This window comes from Calliopsis andreniformis, chromosome 10 (assembly GCF_051401765.1).
Source record: "Calliopsis andreniformis isolate RMS-2024a chromosome 10, iyCalAndr_principal, whole genome shotgun sequence".
In the NCBI taxonomy this organism is placed as follows: domain Eukaryota; kingdom Metazoa; phylum Arthropoda; class Insecta; order Hymenoptera; family Andrenidae; genus Calliopsis; species Calliopsis andreniformis.
This window is the reverse complement of record NC_135071.1, coordinates 6076595-6101434: the sequence shown is the minus strand read 5'-3', so window position 1 is coordinate 6101434 and position 24840 is coordinate 6076595. Positions and strand designations below refer to the sequence as shown.

General features: G+C 30.7%; 1 protein-coding gene across 10 annotated transcripts in view; it reads right to left on the bottom strand.

The window, feature by feature from the left end:
- The window catches only part of Tomosyn (syntaxin-binding protein tomosyn), a 144105-nt gene that overhangs the window by 17315 nt on the left and 101950 nt on the right, over positions 1 to 24840 (bottom strand). For 5 of the 10 annotated variants that reach the window (XR_013002763.1, XM_076386496.1, XM_076386498.1 and 2 more), the window contains 5 exons: positions 4754 to 4879; positions 4531 to 4650; positions 3078 to 3203; positions 2679 to 2888; positions 1083 to 1191 (listed from right to left, as the gene is read on the bottom strand). Coding sequence is in view for 9 of the 10 variants with exons in the window: in XM_076386496.1 (XP_076242611.1) it covers positions 1083 to 1191; positions 2679 to 2888; positions 3078 to 3203; positions 4531 to 4650; positions 4754 to 4879 (691 nt within the window). In the remaining variant the exon portion in view is untranslated. Of the gene's footprint in view, positions 1 to 1082; positions 1192 to 2678; positions 2889 to 3077; positions 3204 to 4530; positions 4651 to 4753; positions 4880 to 10987; positions 11247 to 20096; positions 20143 to 24840 lie in introns of all 10 variants that reach the window. The other 5 variants (XM_076386503.1, XM_076386505.1, XM_076386502.1 and 2 more) reach the window with 4 other exon arrangements.

Genomic DNA, 24840 nt, shown 5'->3' with positions numbered 1-24840 from the left:
TAACTATGCAAAAGAGAATCAGTGCAGTAAAAGTGCTTTTATAAGATTTGTACATAATACATGCTATTAGCATATTAAGGGTTAACGAATCTGTTACTTATGATAGAAATGAAACTACATGCTGTAAATGAGACTCATTCATTTGAGACCTGAAGAGTTTGAGACTTGTGGCTTTCAAAGAATTGAGCTTGGAGCTATTGATACCTCATCATAACAAATGTAATAATATACATGTAGGTTCGAATTATAGCTCCTATATTCACAAATAAGCTATTATCATGTCTCATAAACATTAGCTAACTGTAAGTCAGAATTGAAGCTTAATAGACCAGTCAGATTTTATCAGTTACATTTTCCATATGGCTCTAAGCTTCCAATGCTCTATCCTTTTGGAACCCTGACCCGAACAGGTCTTTTATAAATCTTAAATGTAATCTTATTACCAAATGTCTAACTTAATTGCTATAGATTGTTCTATAAAGAGCGCTAAAAAGAAGACATTTTAGTAGCATTAATTGCATTATGAGAAAATGTAGTTATGAACTGGAGCATTAATTACATTATGAAAAAAGTATAGGTATGAACTGGAGGACTAAGGTGTTGTTCAATTAGCAGTCGAAAATAATTCAAGAAAATAAATAATAAATTTTGGTCTACACATATTAACAAATTTAAAAAAAGCAAGAAAATTTTATAAATAATTTTTTATTATATTTAAGTTAGTCCTCTTGAGGCGAAACTTTGTAGGAATGAATATTAATCTATTTTTTCATTCGACTTTTACTTAAGGGATTACTTAATTCCCTTATTTAAATATTGTTACGAAATTAGTAACATCTTATACTATATTTATATTATATGTATTTCAAAAGCAGTCAATGAGAAGTATAGACAGTAAAGAAGTAATTGTATAAGTATGAAATGACTGTCATACTACTTTCATTTAAATATAAAGTGTTGCAGTGTTGCAATGTTGCCATAACATATAGTGCGTTATTATACTGTGTGCAAATATATGTAGTTATTAGTTAGCTGTGTTAACTGCCACGAAGCTAGTTCAACAAAATAATTATTCTTCTTACCTTAAATCTATGAGGGGCAAGAAATCGACGTCTATTAGTGGTCTCAGACTTGGTAGACTATAAGTAGCTACATGCCCATTTGATACATAACAGACGAGACAAACGTTATCTGAGAACAGAGAACAATATTGTTACACTATTGTGTTAACTATAATTATAATTGTATGTAATAGTATTATGTTAATCATAGAACTCCCAAGTGATGCATGTCCAGTGGTATTACACATTAGCACAACACTAAACTGATCATGGGACCTATGGCTCTTACAGTTATACCTTACTCAGTTATACTTAGACTAACTCATTAACATATTTAGTACGGAACGTTTTTGAAAGTTCTACCGCGTATTAAGACATCCATCATCTGTACAAACCGTTCACTTCGCTTGATGTTTTATGACATCATCAGTATTGAACGCGCTAAAAAATTTACTGAGGAATTTAAAATATTATGTCTCCATTGAAAGCATATCTGGACCTTGGAGTCAAAGTGTATTAAGGGGTTATGTTCAGTCAGGAAGTCGAAGAAAACGTGAAATTTGGTATCTTTTTTCTAAATTTGACTATTTTTTAAAAATATGTAAGTATTCGAATGAGTACGTATATATTGCTGTGTTTTTTTTCATTAAAACATGACAATAAATAAGTTGCAGACACGCCTTCGGAAGTTTCTCTTTTAAAAGCACATTACGGTGACCACTGCTACAGTGTCGAACAGTGTCAAGTCCAACTTATTTCTTATTACCCAACGTAAGAATAGCCAATGTACATATAATTTCACTTTCAAATACAGAAATCATAAACTTTTGTCTGCATTTAAGAAAGTACACATACATATGTCTCTAGCACTTTCAAAGTTACAAGCTTTTTGCACCTTACATTTGCTCTCTTTTAAAATTTTGAAAGTGTAATTCAATACACTCTGACTTTAGAGTCCAGACATAAATATGGATATGTACACTAATAGACTTCATGGTCCAATGATTTCATTGTTTTTTGAGGAATACCAGCTATGTGTATGAAAGAGGTACTAAAATTGACAACGTTGATTGGGGTGGGTACGTTAAAAGTTTCTCAAATTAGTAGTTCCAATATCGAAGTTTCACACAAAATTGTATCTTCTGTAAGTCAGTAAGTTCTGTAAATTGTGTCTTTGCTTAAAATTTTAAATTAGTTTTCTTAGAAACTGTATAGGAAGTCAACTTTATCATGCATATCATTTTGACTTATAGTTTTTTATGCAAAATTATCGTGACGGAAATCCCTAATATGCGTTCAGATGTGAAATTAAACACCTTAAAGTAAACACCAATGCTGACAAGATTTTTGAATATTATTATGTGTAATGCAATAAATTACTATAATATCGTCTCCTAACAAGTCCGTGCATTCACGTAGAAATATATGTATTAATCCTTTGCGTTAAGCACTAGTTCTGTCACATATCAATTTAATTTTCTATATGTCTGGATGTCACAACTGGATATCATGTCTAGACATATAAAGAATCTCAATATAATCTCACCAAAAAAGAGGAAGAAAGTTGTCTATTTTGTCGTAGAGTAATATAAAGTTTAATAAATGAAATAAAAGTACCTTTTATAGTTGTAATCTCTGCTTTAATCACAATATGAGTGTCAGCTAGCTGTTGTCTATATAAACAATTTTGCGATGGTAAGGCTAATACTCTGGCCTGTTTCTCCGACGCCAGTACAACAAATTGACGATCCTCGAAGCCATCTCCAGTACTCATTTGCGCGTTCATTAACGGCGACATACGACTGTTTGTGCATTTACCCTGACTCTCTTTAGTAAAAACAAAAAATATATATATTTCAATTTTATTATATAGATAATATTATTTATAAACAGTTTTATATTTATTAAAGATAATTATTATGTCCTGAGGTTTTTCTTGTGCTGTTAAATTAATTCTTACATAATTACTAAATATTATGTAGAGGACATTTCATAACTAATGAAAAAATTACATACTGCTACGTTCCCTTCCCTCCACACTATCATCCTTCCAAGACTCATAAGAGTAGGGGATCAGGGCTCCATTACAATCTAAGAAAGACATCGATAGAATACAGCCTTTCAGTTTGAAAGTAGACCCATCTGTAGCAAATAAGGTACCTGTTATAATACATACATTCTTTTCTTTGACAAATAATACGCAAGATGATTTTGACAATTGAGTCAGGCTATAGTTCTATTCCAAATGAAGTTAGAAATAAATTATACAAGAAAATGTTATACTATTTAATAAAATCATCCTTCTGTTCGATTTCTTTTACAAGTACAGTGTTGCCGGATGAACGATCCGTAGGTCGGGATCATATCTAGACCATTATTAAGGGTGGTCCTAGTTCTAGGAATACTCGAATGTTTTTTCTCGGAATCGATTTAATAGGGACGGGTATGAAGGTAGAGTGAGAAATACTGACAAGGGAAGTTCGGTGAGTGTTAATCGCCGATTTTAATGAAACTTTGTACAATTATTCAATGGTCCTACCTAAGAATTTTGCCGTACAAAGTAGCTGCCCATACGTATCTTTAAGGGAGAAACTACCCCTTTAATCCAAGTCGCCTTTTTCATTTCGGTGCTTATAGCTCACAAAGTATGAGTGCTATGAAAAAGTGTTTCATACAAAAGTTTTACTGTTTTTCAAGACCTATAAGATGGCTTTAAAAAAATTTTGAAAAAATGGGGGTAAAATTGAATTTTTATAAACAATTCATTTTTTCGGAAGTTTTTTAAAGCCATCTTATAGGTCTTGAGAAACAGTAAAACTTTTGCATGCAACATTTTTTTATAGCGCTTATACTTTGTGAGCTATAAGCACCGAAATGAAAAGGGCGACTTAGATTAAAGGGGTAGTTTCTCCCTTAAAGGTGCGTATGGGCAGCTACTTTGTACGGCAAAATTCTTAGGTAGGACCATAGAATAATTGTACAAAGTTTCATTAAAATTAATACTCATCGAACTTTCCTTGTGAATGCAAATGAGACACAGATACCCGACAGAGAATAGTGAGGTCATCTAGGCTCGTTATGGGCTACTTGGTTTGTCATGTGTCACTCAAGGGTGCCAGTTCCAAGAATTGGTGGAGATAGAAACGAACCGTAAATACGGGAGAATTTCGGACTAATACACCAGCACCACTGTACATCGGTGCGTTTGTAAGAACCCTACAATTGTTTTTATTAATTGATTCCTCCTGTCACTCTGCATGGGAAAAGTATAATAAGGTACGGTGATTGTAAACACAGTAGTTTAAGAAATATTCACTTCTTATAAATTCATATGGTAGAATGATAGAAATTGTTAAACAATGTAAAATTTTCCTCTGCTATTTTTTTATAACTTTACTTAGAACAGAGCTATAGCCTGCAATAGTTATCAAAATTATCTTGTATTTAATTACAAAATAGTTGTACTTACTGCAAGAAGAAACAGCAACTGGGTGAGCGTGTCGTTCTCCACGAATTGGTGTATTAAATATCACTGTTTGAATAGATCCTAAAGACGTACCGATCCAGAGTGTTGGTACGGGGCTGGTATCTTTGGAAACGAAAGCACAGTTTGGCACACAATAATAGAATATAAAATTGTAATAATAGTAATAAAATTGAAAAATGATTAAGTAGAGGACATTGATACGTACCGGTTTTCTTTGTGTAAGAATCTGCAAATGTAAGGCAGCTGATGGTTTCTGTGGTGATGTTCTCAAGCGAAGACATGCTTGAGCTCCTTGACCGTTGAAACGAACTGTCATACTTGTCTACCCGACCAGCAATCCCAACAATAAATAGAAAATTAAATATTGAACAGAGGACATTCGCTTAGAAGTTAGGGCATGCATGCAAACATCTATCACATCCTCTGACATATGAACATTCTTGTTACGAATTAATGAAAGTCAGTCAGAGTGTGAAAGAAAGAGGTAAACAATTTTCTTAAGTATAACACTGAATACCAAGAACAGCAATAATCACAACCACAATAATAATAACAGCGACAGCGACAGCAACAACAACAACTATCACGACTAGTATCTCTCTTGACAGGACATTTCATAATGTAACATCCTTCATTCATTTCAACATTCATCAAGTCCATCGAATAAGTATCTAATCAATCTTGGGGCTAGTCACAATTTCAAATAAAAATTAATCAATTTTTAACAGTAGTAAATTCTATTCTTATTCTCCGTTAATGCTAAGCGTAATTTGTTATTGCATCCATATATCAGCATTAATTCAAATACATACCTAAAATAATGAGATATTATCATTTATAAACATTTGTCTGAAGCTTCAAAAAAAATTTTAGATATAGAATGCTTTTAAGAGGAAGGATAAAAATCATTCTTATATTTCACTTGAATTGATGTATCATATCTCATTATTTTTGTTTTTTGAGGTAAATACAGGAATTGCACAAAGCAATTTTCTTTCTTTAAATAGTATCAGTTCTGTACTGACAATTTTGGGTTTAACAATTGATTATTTTATGTAATTATTGCACGTTCGTCACAATTCACACTCTTAAAGATAATTTAAAGCTCAAACATAAAATAGACCTAATTTGAAAAACCAAAGTACGTGTACAGAGTAATATCAAATAAGTGATACCATTTCGATAGTGTACTTTAGGTTTTCTTAGGATGAAAAAAAACTGCATAAACGTAGGTACTGAAACTCTTCCTTTCTGAGATATAAACGCTTTTCATTTACGGTGGAATATTTTAAGATTGCTTAAAACTTATGATGTTTCATGAACTGTCAAAGATGTTTGAAAATCCCTGGGGAACCCATGTCGATTATCAATAACATGTTATTACCTAAATAACAATTACATTAATTAGTGAAACAGTCAAAAAGAATCAATTCCATACCTTCCATAATTTAATGTAATTTCCTCCTAAAATATTATTGCCATGTGTGACAGAATTTAAAATACATCAGGGATTTTTAAACACTTTCAACAGTTCATGACACATTTTTTCAAATAAACTTTAACATTGTTAAAATATTCCTTCATTAGAAAGTGTTTATACCTCGTAGAGGAAGAGTCTGTTCTACAGTACTGAAAAAATATAATCCATTACTCGGATATTATCAAAAAGTTGTTTAACTTCATATGAATTTTATTCATTCAATCGTCAGTTCCATAATTTTATTAAAATTCGTTCAAAACAATTGCGATAAGAACCAACTTAAATTTTTAACTTTCTACTTTTTGACTCCCTTGATCAACTGTATTTAAATCGTGCTCATGAGTTGAAGTCCTCCCTTAAATAGAAGATTATTATTTGTACTAATTTGTTAATGTTTGACAACTGTTACGGCGTTCAAGTGTAATGCTTCTGTTGCTGCCTTATAATCCTAAATAATTTCCTATACTCTACGCTCTTACTCTGCTATTCCTTCTTCCACGACATACCGTCCACTCTCTACGGTTATCGTTTCATCGTACCTATATTACTCTTCATTTCGCGCGTACGTTATAAGTTAAATACAACTACCCTTAGCTGCTAGTTTTACCTACTTTTCATTTTATACAATTTATTGTAAAGTATTGGAACTAATACGTACATTTCCATACTTTTATACAAGTTTCTATAGTTACAGTTATTAGAAATAATTGTTATAAATACAAGAATAAAAGAAGGCTAGTTTAAACTCAATGTGCATGCACATGTTTGAACTGCTAGATGTGAACAACCGCTTAAACAGCCTTCAGGAGAGAAGACATTAATCTCGACAAAAGAAAAGAACGTGAAACCTGTGTGCCTTATCAAAATGGTACTAAAAAGGAATACACAGAGATGATAGGAAAGAACTTCTCGACGTGTAATTTAACAAAGACGTGTAATAAGACAAAATAACCTATATCGCATTTTCAAAAATTTCGAGTTAAGGCTTTAATTCAAGTCTAGAATATAGAGGTTATATGTTCAGGAAGAACGAATATTCAAAGAACTTTTCTATTTAAAAATATGAATTCAAAAAGACACAAAACCATTACACAATATTAAAGCTAAAAACTTTAAACGTCAATATCTCGAAAACAAAAATATGTGATTCAAGCCATTATGCCTTAAAACCACAGAAATTTCAATAGAGTTATTTTATCTAAATTCTAATGACCCAGCCCCAGTACTCAGTATCTTGAGATTAGTATAATCTTAACCATTTGTAACTTATTCAAATTTCAGCTTTTTCCTGGAACAACCTCTATTACACAAGAATTTCAATACAAATCCCTAGCTCTATTGAAATTTAAGCGTGTACTACTGTACTTGCTTATCTTCTTTCGGTGGCTAGATGAGTAGCCTTATGTCGCCTTATGAACCATCCTTTTAGGTCCGCTTAGTAGACATGAAAGATTCAAAACTTTTCCCCTACATCTGAGCAGAACTGGAAGGTAGAAGAAGAGAGCACAACTGGCTCGCCAGCTAATCAGTTTGTTACCTCAGTCTAATAAACGTCCTAAAGAATTAGTAAACCGTTTCGAAACAAAGGTCCTAGCAACAGTAGCAACTGGATTTTCATAAAGAATAGAATTTGTCTCAATAATTCTTATTCATGCAGCCGACAATCACTTCTGTTTCTATGAAATCGGGAGGTCACCATTAGGTCATGAGGTAATCTAGTTAGGTAGCTAAAAATAATTACCAACAACTTCTTCTGTTTACCGACCTTTGTAAATAACTAGCTTGCTATTATACTATGGACAGCTGTAAAATTAACAATTTTCAAGATTTTGAAAAATCCTTCGAGGTATCTTCAAATGTTGCTAAAGGCTACAGCATATCTAAATTTCATGAAAATCCGAGATGGTACTCTAAAAAATGTCCAATTGCCCGTAGAATAACACTATATCGAGATTAAAACGAATGAAGATTTAGAAATTTCCTATGCAATTAACTAAAAAATTAGTATCTTCTGTGTTGAAAAGATGCAAACCTACATAAAAGCCTATGGAGAAAATAAGAAATACTGAGATTATTATTCACTATTAATAATTATATACAGTAGTACACGCTCAAATTCCAATAAAATCAGGAGTATGTACTGTAATTTTCGTGAAACGGAAAGGATTTTCTTAAAAGGAAAAGATCAAAGTTAAATAGGTTTCAACAGGTTTTGGTTACACTGACCCTCACGATAATGAATAATGATGCTGGATCACTGGAATTTAGGTGAAACAACTCTATCAGAATTTAAGCGTGTAATTATTGTAATTCATTATTGTAATTCACTATGTTAATCCTGGTTTTCAATAAATACTACAAATCTTCTCGGTTAATTATTTTACAAAACATTGATTGAAAAATGTTGAAACTGTACCATATATGAAAAACATAGAATTATGAAAACATAAGTGTTTCTACTAGTGGCTACGCCAAATACGCTTGAATCGCAAAGATTTTTGTTTACACGTTGTAACTGTTGTCAAACATCAAAAAATTTTTAGAACTTGATTATCCTTCATGTAAGAGACGACTTTGAGCCCCTTGGCGTAGTTTAAGTGAAATCAGCCAAAAGAGTCAAAAAGTAAAAAATGCAAGTTTTAATTTACTCCTAGCCGCAACAGTGTTAAATAAATTTAAATAAAGTTATGAAACTTTATAGTTTAACAACTATCCAGTAGTACTCAAATGGTGTAATACTTTCTTTAAGTAGTTGTATATACGACTTTTTTCATCCTTATGTAAAGTAGAATACGCTACCAAAATAGGATCATCTATTTCGATGTCACCCTGTATATGAATTTGAAAGAAACGCAAATAATTCACACTCTGGAAGACGAAAGGAAATTCCAGTAGCAGTAATATGATTAAACAGACTTCGCTAAAGGAAAGGCATTCTTGAACACCCTTGAATTCTCTAAACATTTTCCTACACGTACGTGCGCCCACACAAGATTTTAATAATGATCCAAGTATATTTTCACAAGACTAATTCTTAATATCAACAGTGAACAGTCATTCCTCAAGTTTTCAATGCACACTGAATTCAATCAATTTAAAAAACATATTTCTTAATGATAACTATTTGTAATTTCATTGCGTCTGTATCCACTCACATTGTGACTGTAACCGTTCATAGAATCAGTCTTGAAAAAATACTAACGATCTTTACTAACACCCCATGTATTTCGAATATGTTTCATACATGATACATTGAGCGAAGAAGATCATTTAAGTATATATCGTTAGGCCACATCTATTAGAGAGAAAAAGCCAACTGAAAAATTAGGCACATAGAAGGAAGTCATAGAGAATGTGGAAGAAGAATTTTTTACCAAAAAGTGCAGAGTGAAAATTAGAGATTACGCAAGTCAAATGATGGTGCCGTTCTGTGTTTTCAGGAGAAAGTGATTTCCGATTACGAAGGAGTGAAACAGATCAACTGAGAAACAAAGATGCGATGCAGAGTAGTTAGAGTCTGCTGAAAGTGTTGCTATCTACACTCATATCAGCAAGGACCAGACAGTATCTGTTAATCTGAAGGCAATGAAAATAAATATAGTAACGAAGACCATCTTGGACACAATGGCTTCTTTCATATATTCGTTAAATATGCATTCCAACTTTTAAGAAAAATAGGCAATGTGAAAGCGAAAGCAAGAAACTGTAAATTATGGTATTCCTTGTATGAGGTTTCATCCTTAATCTCTAAAAATATGCAGTCATTTTTATATATTATATAGCAATTACACTATATATAATTGAATAATTCAAGTCACAAATAGTCGAACAATAATTTTGGCTGTTTTTTAAAAATTTTTCTTTATTGCTAATGAATACTTAGTATCTATGTTTTTGTTCAATAGTGGAACCTACTTACAAGGGACATTACCCAAATGAAATGAATAGCATTCAGCCTCGTTTTTTAATATCAATGATGATATTAACATATTTAGCGATACAATGTTATTAATATTTATCAACAGTAGGCTTCTAAAGAATGAATAAATACAATTCTAGCATCTCAAGTGAGAAAAATATAAAAGAAAAGAGATGCATAGTGACTAATTTTGATACGAAAAATTTTTTGTAAGTCCATTGAAATAAGATTACCTTTTAATCAAATTTGTTGAAGTTTCTAACTTATATTTAAAATATTTAAGATGTGCAACTTTTGAATATTTAAAGATTCGAAATTGGAAATTTTGCAAAATTGATGATTCGTATTTCATACGAATAACAATTATGGGTACTTTTTACTATTGAATGAATAATAAAATTTAGTATTATAGTAGATTTGTATTAGACTTTCACAGTGTGATTTAACACAACCTCGTTGATACATTATACATGGATAATGTCCATTGCTTTTAGCAGAATTCCTTTGGAACATTATTTAAAAATTCACTTAAAATTCCCTGAATAAATCAGATGACCAATAAATTATACGACGATAAATGAACTGGTAAACACTTAAAATCACCAAAATCTTACTTCATTTCTTATACCTCTGAATTCCGAAAAAATATATTGAAAGAAAACCGCCTTTGAATGTATTCCAATCTCCACGCATCGAGCCTAGCTCTAGAAGAATCACTCTACCAATGAAATCATACTGTGTACGAAGAAAAAAGCAGTTAGAGAAGAGGTATAGAACTGGTCTCATTCAATAACACAGAAAAGAACCGACGATCTACACAGCTCGCATAGTAAGATGGCACAACAAAATAATTCGTTAGATGATACTACCGAAACTGTTATACTGTCTGGTGTTGGAGAGGATAGTCTGGTAGTTCGAAAAGGTTTGCGGACCAATCGATGAATGACTTCGTATATCGGCGCTACGAGAGCTGTTCAACGAAGCATCCACCTCGTAATGGTTGGTGGTGGTGCTCAGACACTTCTGGAGTTTTCTCATACCCTGAGCGCGAGACTGCCGCGGCTCTACGGTCAGCGTTTTCCGAAGATTTGCGTTAGAGCCACCCACATCCTCATCCCCGCTATTCTGACTGCGGCCACCTAACCGAGGGGTAGCGTTTTCACTATTGTTACCACCATCGCCAGCCGAGGCGCAGGAGCTAGAGCTACTATTATCGTCGGTGTCACTTTTCTCACAACCACTACCACCAACGACCATCGTACCTCTTCGCGTTACTGGCAACATGCACAGCCCGTTCATCTACAAATCAGCGACAGATCAAACGTGGAGAAAGTAGATTAATTGTCTCGAATTCTAACGCGCAGAGGGTTCCCCGATGCGCAAGAACTACTACAATAGTAGTTATAAAGTAGAGAAGTAACATGTATATACTACATGAGATACATGTATGTATCTAATAATAATTTAATGCAATAAGTACTGAATCAATTTTTTTCTTAAGTTTACTGTCTCTCTGCAGGACACAAAGTATACAAAATCTTAATACAGGGTATTTTTGAAATTGTAATATAATCGAAAGTGAGGATTCCTGACGTAAAAGAAAGTCGAAAATATGGAACAAAATTTGTTTAGATAAAACACCGTTTCCGAGAAAACTGACTATTAAAATTCATTAAATATACGTACACATAGATACAATCTGTTTTGTTCAGCCATTCTAGCTAACTACTGTTATTCCTGTTTGTGTTTATAAATAAGGTTTGTAAAGATATGGTAAGATTTTAAAGAATAATAAACATTGCCTAATATTCAATAACTTATTTATGTTAGTCTATAAGGTGTCCAAAATGTCGCCTTTGATATTGTAGATAAAATGTAGCTCGATGAAGTACAGTAGCGTGAACAAATTTTTCATTTCTTGAAACGCTTGAATGAAATTATCTTTAAATTCGTGAGGGTTATGGTTATATACAGAATAAACTATTCTGTAAGTAATCAAAAATACTTTTTTATTAAAAATAAAAAACTTTTATCAAAAATAAAAGTTTAAGGAAGTCAGACCTGGTAATCTCGAGGACCAAGTAACTATACATTATCATAAAACGATATTAAGAGCGTTACTTTTTGCATTTTGTAAACTATTAAAGCAAATAAATTATTGAAAGCATCCTGTTTATTATTTTTTTAAATTATATTACGCTTGACCAATATGGCTTATGAACACAAACATGAATAACGATGGTTAGGCATATTGGGTACATGAAATGAATTATTCCTACATAAATATAGATATACTTATGGAACTTTGAAACTCAAATTTCTCGAAAATGGAACTCCACATAAAATAAAATTTTGTTCTATATTTTCGCTTATTTTTCCGTCTGGAATCACTTTCTTGTTGGTTGTATTACAATTTTAGAAACATCCTGTGTTAACTATGTGAGTTGAAAAAATTGTTAGGTGTAAGATTTGGAATCTTCAAGTATTGACAACTGAGTTTGGAATTGAACTATGATATTTTATGATTAGATATTTAGGTGTGCGAAATTAGTGAATTTTAAAATATTCGAAAACGGACAATCTAATGCATAGTAAATAAAATATATACATAATTCTACACCACGCAAACTTGACTGACCCTTATTCTGACCAAGTAAACAAGAAAGGAGTTTAGTATTAACATATTATTAATAAGAGATACATCAAATTACACATAAATATTCCTAAATCTTAAATGTCCATGGTTAATCGTTTCTTAATCATAATTTTCAAAAGCTATGATCATATTCTACGGCTATAATACAGGTATAATACAATCTTATTACAAGCCGCATTTTCAAGAAGTTTTATGACTTACGCGGAATTTACAAGACAAAATTTATATTTCCGATAGAAATGAATTGTATGAAGGAAACTTATTCTTTAAAATGCCGAGATTATAATAAGATGTAAGCATATAATGCAGAACTAAGACTCAAAGCTTTGAACATCGATACATATTTTAAAAATAAAAATGTGCAGTCGTTTTGTCTTACAAATGACACAAAATCATTTCTTTTAAAAATCAATCTTTAACATGCAATGTGCACTTAAAAGTTGATCTACCCTGTGTTAAGGAGAAAAATAAGAATCTTTATTAAATAGAACTTTGTTCTGAATACATAAAAGGAATGAAAAATTCTCCTCCAACAGGAATGTCAGTATTAAGATTGGGTAACACCCTATCAAGATTGCGTGGTACACCTATATTGGGCTTTTTTTGTTTGTTTGTTTGTTTATTATCTTCTTAAAGTCAGTACTACATTATATCACACATATAAGGGAACACTCTGCGTAACTATATGCAGTCAGAAGACTTGTTTAATTTCTTTTCCGCAATTGATGTTCATGCTTATTTCTTCAATACCTTTTTGAGGTAAGAAATTACAATATTTATATTCCTAATATAATACCATCTGGTACTTTTTGGATAAAAGAAACGTTCAATATTTCTGAGGAAAGAATTAATTAATATTGAAATTAATACATAGTTTTTACTTTAAACTTTTCCTTTTTTCCTGTTAATTAAAAAGAAATTGGTAGTATTCAACAGCACCTTGAAGTACGATTTCAAAGCAAATAGTTTCTCGTTTTTGTTTTCTCGATTTTGTTTGTATCAGGCCTTCTGACAACTTCTAACAACTTCTGACATCGTATGCAATAAAATAAGTATACAAGTATAATTCGCTAAATTTTAATACGTTGTATTTAAGTAAATCCTTCATTTATAAAATAGAATTTGAGAATTATAATTGTTTCGACCTGAAAAATTTAGATAGTATTAATAAATACCATAAGAGTAGACACGAGTAATAGCAACACATGATATACATATTATATTATATGTATAGTATTGTAATCTATAATCATGTACAATCAAGTGGTATACATCTCTAGTGAAACTGTTTAATAATAATGCTTGTGATATTTATATATAATAATTAATTACTATTTATATATGTTTCTTAGAATTGATACTTATTACAAGTAATTAACTGTAAACTGAATACTACAGAGTCAAGATTTTTCATAGGATCATAGTACTATCAAATATTTCTATATTCCATGTTTCTCTGAAAATATTAACAAGAGGATTAGAAATGAAAAACTGTATTACCTGTTACAATTATTTCTCTTTGTTATGTAAATGACATCTTATTTATTTTAAGCCTGTACGACCAAAAAGCTCCTTAATTAAATATATGCCAGAGGTATGACAAATTGGTATTTATATGAAATTTAAGGATAATGAATAAATAACCTTATAGGATGTGAGTTCAATGCAAACATGAAATTATTGTTCTTATTCTAATGAATTTCTGTGTAGAACTTCGATAATCTATGTTTATAAAATACATTATTGAAAAATTTAATTTCCATGAAGTTTAGTTATAATTTTTAGTTACTTCTGTACTATATCACTTATGAATCTGAAAATGATCTCCTCTCTTTCTTCTTCGTGTAAATATAGAATTACTGATTTTTATTGTACACGTCGAATAGTGAAATATTTAAATAAAACGTTATATAGAATTATTTCTCCATATAGCTATTTATCGACATGTTTGTGTTATAGTTCCTACTGTAAATAAATTACACTTTCATTGTTTCCAAACTCAATTAAACACTATACTAAGATCTGTAAAGATCTGAATACACTATGATCTGTCTTCAAAGGGTTGAGCTGTTTCTAAGTATATATTATATACAAAAAAAAAATAAAGACATTACTAGAAGAATCATAAAAAATAATCAAATTCAAAAGTGGAAATAAAAATCTCTTGAATAAGCAGTAGGTTTCATTAAGCATAAATTCGCTTCGAATAACTCCATGGATTTGTTACTGAAGAAAGAAACCATAGTTATTTAAATCCTAGAAATTCTAAATCCTTAAGATTAAAAATAAAGGTAATTAAGCTTTATTAAAGTCTTCATCTGAATAACTTTGCTAATTAGTAAATTATCACCAAATTTACCAATAAAATTGACGGTGAATGCGTTGAACATTGAATTTAAAAGTATTCCTTGGTATCTGTCTAAAATTTGCTATGTGGAATAATATAATACACATTTTGCAGAGTCCTTTATAGTAGTCAGTCAATAGTAGCAAAGAACTTGAAGAAATGTGACTGATGAAACATTTTGTCAGTCATAAAGAATAACGTACAATTAAAACAATTTCAGAGTATATAAATAATGTAGGTGCACGTTTACTTACATTAGAAAGACAATATACTATATAACAATATATACATATATTATTATCGTTCTATACGTGTACCGTATATATGTATGCATATATGTATATGTATATGTATATATTTCCATTTAATGGAACAGATATATACACGCATAAACGTTATTCCACGCCCTGTTGTCATTGATGATGCCGTGACCATCCGTGTTATTATTATTACTATCGCTATTGCGTGCAAATCATGAAAAAAAATGTCGAGAAGCTTTGAAAGCAATGTTGTACCGAGAGAAAGGTGTTAAAATAACAAATCCTATAACAATAATAACCTAATTTATAAACACACATCTGAATGAAAACGAGTAAATAGATGTAGCCGGACGATTACATTTTATTAGTAATGGTAATCTATGCTGTGTCTACTATAATTAATGAGTCGTTAGCAGCATACTTAAAAGATTAAATATTAGTACAATAGTGCCTTGAAACTAATCCATCACTTGAAATAAGCCAGAGACTTCCATCAAGGTTCTAGTATTGCGTATTATGTATTGCTAATAAAAATTTGTATAATGAAACCATAAGTAAATGGTCATTTGAGCCGTTCACTTTTTGAACTTTTTTAAAATTTTAGTGCTGAAATATTTAAATGAGCGGCTCATTTGGAACAACTGTGCTTTACTTGAGCAACTTTGTTCAACTTCAATAAAGTTCACTTCAATAAATCAACCTAAACTAGTAATACACTATTAATTGTGAATTCAGTAATGCAACTTTCAAAACTTGTCCACAAAAGAGTCTCTACTCGTGTCGTAGAGTATATCGATTTACCATATTTAGTATATTTAGTATACTTAGTAGACTGTCACAGAGTTTAAAGTTGATAGATCTATAGTTGGACTGGATCTGTGAGAAATCAAAACATCAAAAGTCACAATTTTTGTGTACTTTTTATATCCAAGTTTGGAAAGGTCATGAATGGTTAGATACAATTTGAATGAAACTCTGTAGCTTTAAAGAATAGTAAAAAGTAATAGACATTTTTATCTCTGAGCTGTGATAATTCAAGATTAATGGGTGAAATAACTCTCCAAGCTTCGTCATTCAAAGAATTAACTAATATAATAGGTATATGTACATAGTTTTTGGATTAACAAATGTTATCCTCTTTATTATAACATTTATTATAACAGTTTTTAAACATTTCTGAAAACTTTTTGTTAATTTTATCATATTTTCAATATTTTAGAAACTATTTAATTTTTGTGAATAAATTTTGTTTCTAACCATTTCTAAGTTATTTCTGTGAGGACCGAATTTTGGAAGGTAGTGTCTCCCCTTAAATTTGAATTATCACAGCTAAAAAAAAAATATGCGTATTATTTTTAGCTATTCCTTAAGTCTACAAAGTTCGCGACACTTTCTTGTTTCTGCCGTCTATTACCTCTGTCCATCCTTCTTTTCAACGTGTCTATTGTTCTTGAGCATCGAATGCTCGATTGCAAAGATTTCATCTTCTTAAATAAATAAAAACTAGCAAAGAGTAAGATCACCAACGTAGTCAAACTATAATGTATCATTTTATTCTAGGAATCAGTATTACCTATTTTACTCACTGTTTTGAAATAAGAGCTCTTGCAGTGATCAGTCAAAGATACTGAGTATGATGAGAATAAAATAATTTTCGCATAAAACACTATGATACAAAATTATTAGCGTATAAAATATATGGTAACGAATTTACTTCTATATACGGTACGCAAAGATTAATGGTCACCGGTTTTGTGAGTAAAATTACACCTATGAGTTCGCATTTAAGCTACGTTTAAATTTTAGATCAATCTTATTTACGATATAGACAAATAATATAAAATTTAATTTAATTTAAATAATAATATAAAAATTTAATTACAATTTAATTTAGTTAAATTTAACTGTTTTATTAGTATATTCTACTAGTTATTAGTATATTCTACTTAACGGACCGAAAACAGGCTTAATGTAAACCATATACTATAGAAGAGATTATATGCACCGTTTTGATGCAATGGACTGTTAAAGCTTATGTTCTTTTATTCTTATTTTTCTTTTAAAATCCTAAAAAAGATAATAAAAATATAAGAGGAAACTATTTAGAGTTAATAAGAAAATTTTTGTTTTTCTGGCACTGTAGTGTACTTGATAGAGCAGATACATACTTTTAAGTAGTGGTATCTATATTGTTAATACTGTTGCAGAGCTTACGAATTAGCACTCGGAAAGAACGATACCGTAAACATAATTATAATGAGGAAGTGCACAATATTTTTGTTATTGGCCAAATCGATCACATTTACTAATTGGTGCCTGTAGTATTATATGACAAAAGTGTGGAGAGCAGACAATGAACTCTTTTTGCCTGTGTACCATCCTTAACACATTAGAAACTGACAACCCACCGGTTAGATATTGGGATAGATCTTCTCATTAGTCAAGGGCACAGCATTTGAATCATTTTTATACTTACAAGTATAGTTTATCTCATCTATTATTAATAAAGAGATGTATTAACTAAGAAGACATGGGTTTCATTAAATATTATGTTTCGTATTTTCTATTTCATAAACCTTATATACTTTTCTATGCATCGACGGATAAAGAAAAAGAAAAAAAAAAAACATAAAAACGAGTTTGAAAAAAGAAATAAATATGACAGCGATCTAAGACGGAGATTCGAACCTCCCGACCTTCGGATTACAAAACTCGGACCTTATGCTCTTAGCTACACCTTCCCTGATATTTGAACCAATGAGTAAACGCTTAAAGCCATTTTTTATAAAAACAGCTGACAAGATAAAACCCTAATATTTTGCATATTTTTAATACTTACCTGTGCTTATAATCTGACCGCGGCAACGACCAAAAAGTGCGTGACCAATTCGTAGTTTTCCCTTGTTAGAAGTACAATCTTGGCAAAATACACTAGTCTCGAATGTGTTAAATGCTAATACCTGAGTTTTGTGTAGTGTATGACAGAATAATAGTGAATATAGCAGGGAAGCGCAAAGCTTCGCACCTATCTCAAGCAATTTAAAGCTTATTAGAGATACTGCAAAATATCTACTCCCAGCAGCCACCACTACCAAGCGACCGAACAAAGACAACTTAGCCCTCTATAAAAAGAAATCATCGGGAAGGATCCGAAAGATTTCACTTGACGTTTTATCTGCAAGAAATTTTATTCGAGGCAACTGACTATCCATTCTTTGAAACCCAGTCCGATAATAGAATAACGCTAAAAAAATTCAAGTGAGATCGGAGAAGATTCCGATTACATCTTGAATGTGTAAAAGTCGCCATTGCCAGATATTGAACGTCAAGTCATTCACGATTGATCTCTTGCTATTTTTAACAACCTAATGTTTCTAATAAGGAGATGTCACAATTGGAATAAGTGCTTTTTAAACAGAAAATAACTCAAATTGTAGAGATCGATGAACATAAATAAATCGTAGAATATTAGTTGTATCTAGTCAGCCATTTCTATGAAAAATGACTTCAAATGTTTAAATATCTTTACTTACGGAAAAAAACGAACATTTTCACAATAACTGGTTTAGTAGTGGGTCGGCCAGTTAAAATATTTTTCTATATTATTTTTAATTGTTTAGATTTTTCTTGTTTTTAAAAGCATAATATATAAAAGTATACATTATTATTTAACAGTAATTATTTAAATAATGTGTACAGAGGTAAACTTATTAAGTTACGAAGATGACAGAAGAAGATTATTAAATTCATCCTGTTTGTATCGATTGTGCTTTCTAGTTTTAAAAGCTTCATAAATAAACATTAGACAATATCAAATATATTTATTTAATAAAACTGTGATACTATTTTTAAAATTTTCTGCAGCGTACATTTAAAAAGAAGAATTCGAATATTGGGAAAATATTCATTTACCCTCTATGAATTCAGACATGTTTTGAAAATCATTTTTTATGAAAATAGCTGGTTAGATACGATTAATGTTTTATAGCTTATTTATGCTCGTCAGCTCGTACAATTTGAGTTATGTCCCGTCCCAAACCGGTCCTCTCGATCGGTTTTCCTTGTAAATGACGATGAGTTGTAAAGTCTATGCAAATATTTCGAATAAGGTAATTTTTGTCGGAAAATAGTATAAATTTACGTGGACTTATTTGAATGAAATTTCTTTTTGATCTACTAAATTATTTGTATGACTTTGAATAAAATTAGATACGCAAATGTACTTTTACTTCAGTCGGTTCTAATCTTATTAAGACATCAATACATATATTCTTATTCGATTTATTAAACTTGTCTTATCTGAATAGATAAAATCGTCCTGAAGATCAAGATTTGTGTTGCAAATGGTAGCCAGACGCCGTTGAAAATGGAAAATGAACACTTCAGCGAAATATACACTTTGTCGAATGAACAATTTGTCAAAGACAGTTTGTCAAATTCGTATTTGGTCATTTAGATTTAGATTAGGTCTATGTCTAAGTCTAGGTCTAGATCTGAATATCCATTCGACGAAATGTCTTGAATCAAATGTCCTTGGACAAAGTGTCTTTCAACCAAGTTTCCTGTAGCCTTTAAAAACCTGCGTATATATAAATCTTGAATGTATACAAGGTATTTTCGACATCATGATATAATCAGAAAAAGGGACTTTCTAGCGTGAAAAGTCTTCCTTCACGAAACCGTAATCTCTGAAAAATGAAGTAGAAAGGTCCGTTAGAAGTCCTACTAATAGTCTATTTCGAAGCTCAACAAGGAAAATAGTTTCGAGGCATTACTGCACATAACATTACCTAATAGTGTGTACTGTGTAAAAATCTCGCACTACATATATACGTTTCTCTCGGTGATAAAATAACTGTCAAAATATGAAAAACCTTTTTTTTTACCTGAATCAACCTTGCTGTCGGGGAAGACCGCAAAACTGATTTGAACCTGAAAAAGCGTTAAAGTAGAATCTTTTCACATTTAATTAACAGATTTGATTTATACTCAATGGTAACATTATCGGTTTAAATCTGTTTGGAATATCGAACAGAGTATTTGAGTTAGTGATTCTGTTGCAGTACATTCCAGAGGGGTGGTCTTCGGTGTTTCGTGAAGAACAGGGGAGGACATTACAGAGAACAGGATCTTTGGTAAACCTTACAATGAAATTTGCACAAAAATTAAATAATGTGAGTCTTAATATACGTACAACACTATACATTCCAGAGTGGTCTTGGGTGTACCTAATATCAAAATATGGACGCTATTATAAGTACAAATATCCTCTAACAACGTACAAGGCATATGGAATACAAGCTGTTGATGCACCGATGGAATATCGAAATACAAGGGAATACTGTACAAAAAAAATACATTCCAATTATTTCAATCGAAAGATCCTTTTTTATCGCTAGAATAACAATACTGTTAATTCTGTGCTACATAGCAATGCCTCTTTCATAGTTCAAGAAATTATAAATTTCGTTACACGTTTCGTGTTATAACACATGTAGGCACCCTCTAAATACACTACGGAGCAGAACTATAACGGCATTGCAACTTCTAATAGTTTCTTGTTATTTGAAGAATGATTTTGAGATTGCAGTATTATTACGTGAAAGTGCTGCAAAAAGAATGACATTTAAGAAGGAGAACAGTAAAACAACATCCACTGAAAATGTATAAATATAAAAGTATTTTATAAGGGTACATAATTATGGCACTTATAATAATTATTTATAACAGGCAGAACGTAAGGTAGCTTCTTGAATAAAAATAATAATGAAAGATATAATCTGGTATATTCTTAATCAACTTTACAAGAATATCTTCATAGATTTGGTTCCAAAAGTCAATCATGATTTCTGCATAATTGAATTCAATTCTTAGACATTTAATCTTTGTCTGATGAATGACGGGTCATTCACACGGTAAGTGTTATTTTATGCATAAACTATAACGAATTATAATAATAATAATATACTAATAGTAATAATAATAGTTATGCATTACTAAAAATATACTGTTCTCCGATTATACATATTTTAGAATATAGCTTAATAATTTAATAACCTTATTTCAAGTGTCATATCACCTGTATAACATATATCAATCATAAATTTTTACGTCTTGTAGCTTTTCAGTTAGCAACCTTCGGTTGCCTATGTCTTGTCATAATTACGATACAATATTATCTTAGATCAATTTATCAACTTTACAGAAAATGACGAAAATCATTAAATATTTTATTTGTAAACGAAGTTGTTTCAGATTATGTATATTGCTCAGATATTATAGTTCTTTTCAAGTTTTATATACCTGCTAGAAATATTAGCTATCACAACTTATTTCATTTAAACTTTCTTCGCGCAGAATATGACAAATTTAACTCTTTCCTATATATATTTAAGTTAGCTAATAATGTATGTAATTCTGACGACTTATCGAATCTTTTTTTATAGCCTGTATTTACTAGCCTACTTTGATAATTAGTTAGAAGTTTGGCTTTTTGACCGATTTCAATGTCCTTGAAATATGTTGTTAAGGTCAACAAAAGCTGCCATTCAGCCCTAGTTTTGGAAATATATACAAAAATATTTTTATTACATATCCTGTTTTTAAAGTCCGAGATAAAATTGGAATAGTTTTTAATAGTCTTGCGAGTGGTTCACTATATAGATACCTAAAGCCGTCGTTATTGCAAGATCTTATTCTCAACTCCTATCTTGACAAAGTATTTTATATTACACGTGTAAGACTTTCACCTATTACTAAAAATTACTAAAGTGATATATGGTGAGATGGTGGATGCGTGGTAAACACTAGGTAGTATGTGGGAGGATGTAAGGTATCATAAACTATCCGAAAATAGAATATAAAATATCCCTTTGACGATCGAAATTACAATAACAGAAATCTGCCTCAACCTCCTTAATTCAAATTTTGCTTGAATTACTGAAATTACAAGAGTTATAAACACCATTCAGTGTTAACTACGCATCACATACTATCCAATGTAAATTGAGCGGCGATTACACGTAAAGAAAAACGTTGTTTGGTGCTGCCAAGTTAGACTGCCAAATAAATGTTTCGAGAAAAAGACGTTTAAAATGCAACTGTAACTTCAACAACTGTTGCAATTTCAAAATCTCTTTTCATCAAAATATTCTAATACATATGTGTAACCTAACAAAATAGGTTACTCACTTTTTTGAAATAGACTGTCATGTACCCTCTTAAGTTACACGTTGCTTGTTCACGAAAACATTGAGTGTACATCATCATATAAATTAAGCAGCTTTTAGAAATTGTAATTGAAGTATACAATTATATAGATATTTTTTGTATTATATTTACTATTTTACCATTCTCCCGCTTTAATGTAATTCCTTTTACGTTTTTTACATACAAATACCAATATCTCCAAATCATTCTCTAGAAAATTACTTACAAACTATTTTTAAAAATTGCAGCATTACTATAGTTATGCTCCATAGTGTAAAATATAAAAGTCTGTCTGCATTGTTTAAGCTTCGCGAGTTTGCACTCTTCTAAAACTTATGACCTGGGAAATTTTGGTGTCCTTGGAAAGTACTTACATTCTGAAATGAAATTTGATAATGTTTGTTGAAACTGATTGACTGACTGTTATATTAGACTCTACATTTACCGTCACTGAGGGAAATTGTCAGATTTACTCCACATAACTTTTATACCTGTTATAATGCTATTAAGAAATGCATATTTTTCTGTGCATTAGAACATGCTTTTTTCTATAACTGTTATCGCGTTATCAGTACAGAGTGATTCAAAACTCCATATCATAAATTTGTAGAAAATATTTTTGAATACATTGTGTATTCTACATAGTTTGGAATTTTTTAAATCAAAATGTAAAAGGAAAATGTTGAATAAATTCGTGAAAATTTCTGAAATAAGTTTCATAAAAAATGTGTATCTTCACGTTTAGAATATTAGGTACTAAAACAAACAGAATATCTATTTGTTTCACTTTATAATTTCAAGGCATGATTTTCCTCAAAACTTGTCATAATTTTTGGAATCCTGTAGTGAAGCTTTTTAATCAAAATTTAATGTCTGTTCAGCTGATTATTCTTTATAATGGGACTGCGGATTTTTATGTAATTGCATACTTTTACGAACAAAACTAAAAATATGGAGCTTAATTAAAAATGTAATTCATCCTTGAAATACTGTAATGTGTATTTTACTTTTTATATTTCATGTATTTCTGCATGTTATATACATCTTGTAACTTTTTACACGCTACGCATTCCCATAAATGCATAAAGATACGCAGTCTAGTTATGATAAGGTGTTAAATATTAGTATTAGGAAATATGTATCCCTTCTTCTATTTGTGCTTTATACTATTGGTATTTTATGTTATATGGTAAAACAAAAAATAATTAAAGTTTGAATTTATGACACAAAGCTCTAAATCATTCTGTATATTTAAAAAAAAACCTTACTTTTAATTTACCATGTTTATTAATAACATGGCACAAAACAATAAAGGTCACTAAACTAATGAACAATTAACGAAAAATACCATCAAAAATACTAAACACGAAGTCTCCTCTATATTTACAATGCACTAAAAATTTATCAGCTTAATTATTTATGTTAATCTTGATTATTCCTTTCAGTATATAAATCAAAATATCTTTTATACTTATTTTGTTATGATAGAGATAATGCAGAAAAAATATTGTTTATAATATTTAAAACATTCGTAAGGTCCAACATTAATTTTTTATTATTAATCATCAAATATTTAAAACAGCGAAACGTATTTTAAGTTTTTTAAATTATTTTTCTTCAGTTTATATACACAATTTTACTGAATTAATATTATTTTAAATGAATTTTAGAATGAATACATTCTAGGCAACCATTCAATTTTAAATCGTATGGATTGCACGTACAAATTCAGTCGGTTGAGTGAAAATCAGAATAAAAAAAAAGCGAGGAGGTCGTGATCAGCTAGAGGACCAACTCAAAATGAAAATTCGCTTTTCCTGATGGTACCTGTTTCACGAAAAGAAAAGTGGGACCCTAAGACTTCCTTCACACGACGATATGTGTAATCACGATATACGTATGATGGATACCGATAGTACGTATATTGCTTATAGAAGCGTTTAGACGGCAATTCTTGTGAGATACAATATCGCCATACTAACTTTCGATATCCTCAAGTGGTCAGTCGTTGTCGATTTCTTTCGTATCGAGCCGGTTAACAAACAAGACGTTTAAGCAAATAGCAGTGTCGTTGATTTTGCTCAGGCAGGCAGTCATACGAATATTTATTTTAACTAAATATGTGAAATATCTTTTAAGGAAGTAATGATATAAAAAAAAAAATATTTTACGGCAGTTGTGTGGTATGAAAAGCAATATTATTTAACAGAAATATTTTTTCTATACGTGGAATAGTGTGAAAGATTTGATGTTCAAGTTAAATTGTTTAAATGGAATGCTATCTTTTTTTATCTACAATATGATGGTATTTTTTGAGACAAATTCAACGACTTGGCGCATTGAATCATTCCGTTGTATCGAAGCCATAAAATCATGAGAAACCGGGAGTCAAGTCATTACATGTCCCTCACCTTTGACCCG